The 2,850-nt window shown below is 34.9% G+C and overlaps 1 protein-coding gene across 1 annotated transcript; it reads left to right on the top strand.

Annotated features, from left to right (window-relative positions):
- Positions 1 to 2,004, top strand: LOC133673531 (patatin-like protein 2). Its single transcript, XM_062094389.1, has 6 exons — positions 1 to 228; positions 304 to 485; positions 668 to 845; positions 943 to 1,107; positions 1,196 to 1,498; positions 1,643 to 2,004. Exons 1-6 carry the CDS (start codon positions 115 to 117, stop codon positions 1,865 to 1,867), a joined length of 1,167 nt encoding a protein of 388 aa, XP_061950373.1. The 5' UTR covers positions 1 to 114; the 3' UTR covers positions 1,868 to 2,004.
- Positions 2,005 to 2,850: the final 846 nt, after the last annotated feature.

The following is a 2,850-nucleotide window of genomic DNA, read 5'->3' on the forward strand; positions in this document are numbered from 1 at the left end:
AAAGACTAATTGATCGCTTAGATGCATATTCATACCCAGCAACCAGTAGTGGAACATAACTAGTACTGTTTCTTTTTAATTGAGCGCCCATCTCTCTTGAAAGTTGAAACCGATATGGCTACTGGTTTTGATAAGAGAAGGGTGGCAACAGTGCTAAGCATTGATGGAGGTGGCATCAGAGGCATAATTCCGGGTTCCCTTCTTGCCTTTCTTGAATCCAAACTTCAGGTAGTTAATTTACTAACCAAACCATGTCCTTCCCTTTCATCTTTTCGTTTATGCTTATGCTTTGTTATTTGTTAGGAGCTGGACGGGTCACAGGTAAGGATTGCAGATTATTTTGACATCATTGCTGGGACGAGCACTGGTGGACTGGTAGCCACCATGCTTGCAGCTCCTAATAAGGAAAACAGACCCATGTATGCAGCAAAGGACATCAATGGCTTCTATTTAGAGCACACCCCCAAGATTTTCCCTCAGAAAAGGTGAATTCCAGTACTGGATCGATTCTTTTCTCCACATGCTTTAGCTGCCAGTACAGGCTGTAAGAGAAAAGTTCCATATTAGCATGATGAAGCATTGTTTCGAAGAATTCTGATTGTTAATAATTTGGTTTTTTTTTTTTTTTTTTTTGTGTGGTGGATGTTCACTTCGATCCGTTGAATAGTAACCTGTTAGGTCCGCTGTCAGTTTTCTTTGGTGGGCCAAAGTATGATGGGAAGTATCTGAGGTCATTGACGAACAACTTGCTAGGAGACATGACTATCGCACAGACCCTCACAAATGTTATTTTGCCTACTTTTGACATGAAGCTCCTTCAACCAGTGATCTTCTCCACCACTGAAGTATGATGCCAGTAACTATTAAGCCAGTTAGAAAAAATCTTTCTGTACTTCGAAAGTCACAAGTTAAGTGATCTTTAATTTTTCTTTTGTTTTACAGGGAAAGACTAATGCTTTGAAAAATGCTAGGCTAGCAGACATTTGTGTGGCCACCTCTGCAGCTCCAACGTACTTGCCAGCACACTTCTTCACGACCAAGGATCCCAATGGAACGTCCACTCGCAATTTCGACCTGGTTGATGGTGCGATTGCCGCAAATAATCCTGTAAGTATCTAGCTAGGTTACATGAAAAAGTACTTACAGTTTACAATAGCATGGCTAAGAGTAACCAATTCAATCCAATCATCCACAGGCATTATTGGCCATATCTGAGATCCGCAACCAGATCAGGATGCATACCGGTGAATTTCCTGGCGTGGAACCCACAGAGAAAAAGGGTATGCTAGTCTTATCGCTAGGAACTGGAGAAGCCAAGTATGAAGAGAAATATAATGCATCCACAGCCGCTAATTGGAGCATGATCAATTGGGTTTATAACGGTGGCAAAACACCAATTATAGACATGTTTAGTAGTGCAAGCTCTGATATGGTTGACTATCATATCTCCACCCTCTTCCAGTCTCTGGACTCAAAGGAATGTTACCTACGTATTCAGGTATATATAAAAGGGATTATTTTTTTGCGACCATAATATTTTTTTGAATTAATTAGTCCAAAACAATTCCAACAACACAGGGTGACATGATTATATGAAAAGCAATCGTAACTAAAATGGAGTTTGCTGGTGTGGGATTAACAGGATGACAAATTGAGCGGGGATGCAGCATCTGTTGACATTGCAACTACCCAGAACTTGCAAAGGCTTAAGGAGATTGGAGCTGAACTCCTAAAGAAGACAGAGTCAAGAGTGAATATGGATACTGGCAAGTATGAAGAAATTGAAGGAGGACGCACGAACGAAGCAGCTCTTGCCAAGTTTGCTCAGCTTCTCTCAGATGAAAAAAAGCACCGGCTAACCAATTAATGGTGTTCACTTCCTACATAGTTGGAATACAGGATTTGTGTATTTGGAATAATAAAAACCACAGGGTTTTTTTTTTCTTTTTTTATGGCAATGTACAAGAAGCATTATCTATAAGTAATAAGAGAAGGGAGTTTTAATTTGCTTTCATATATATATATATATATATATATATATATATATATATATAAAATTTAATCATAGAATAATTCATAAAAACAAAAATAAATTAATAAAAAAATCATTTTTCATGGGGCCAACGACCATGAAAGATGGGCATGCCATTAGCTCATTATTGTCATATCGTATGTATTATTGATAGCAGCCACCACAGTTAACTTCAAGAAATTTACCTAATGATTAATTTTTTTTCTTGTTTAAATTTTAAAGTCGTTTAAGATAATATTTATTAAATTTATTTAAAAGTGTTAGATAGATGTCAGAAAGGTGTGTTTTTAAAATTATTAAAAAAAATTAATTTTAGTTAATGTAAAGACTATTCCAAGAATAAGTTTATCATAAGAAAAAAAAAAATTACCAACCACGTCGAAAGGAATACATGAATCATGTAGTATACAACCGACACGGTAGATATTGACTTTTGTAGTCAATCTCAAAAAACCATTGACTATTGGACCACAGCTGTTGAGGCCACGTTAAACACGAAAAAGAAGCTATTTATTTAATGCGTTAGCTACCGCCGTGAAACTCATTTTTAATAGTGTTTTTAATTTAAAAATATATTAAAATATTTTTTTTATTTTAGCACATTAAAATCAATATAAAAAACTGAAAAAATATTTTTTTTATCTTTTAAAATTTAATTTTAATATTAGTACCGATCCAAAAACACCATAAAAAATTAATTTTAAATAAAAAATTTAAATTTTAACAAAAACACAACCCAGCTACATTGCCTAATATAATACTTTTTTAAATAAAATTCAGATAAAAATATAATTATTAAACTTCTAAACACTTAAAAA

Source organism: Populus nigra, chromosome 14, assembly GCF_951802175.1.
Source record: "Populus nigra chromosome 14, ddPopNigr1.1, whole genome shotgun sequence".
Lineage (NCBI taxonomy): Eukaryota > Viridiplantae > Streptophyta > Magnoliopsida > Malpighiales > Salicaceae > Populus > Populus nigra.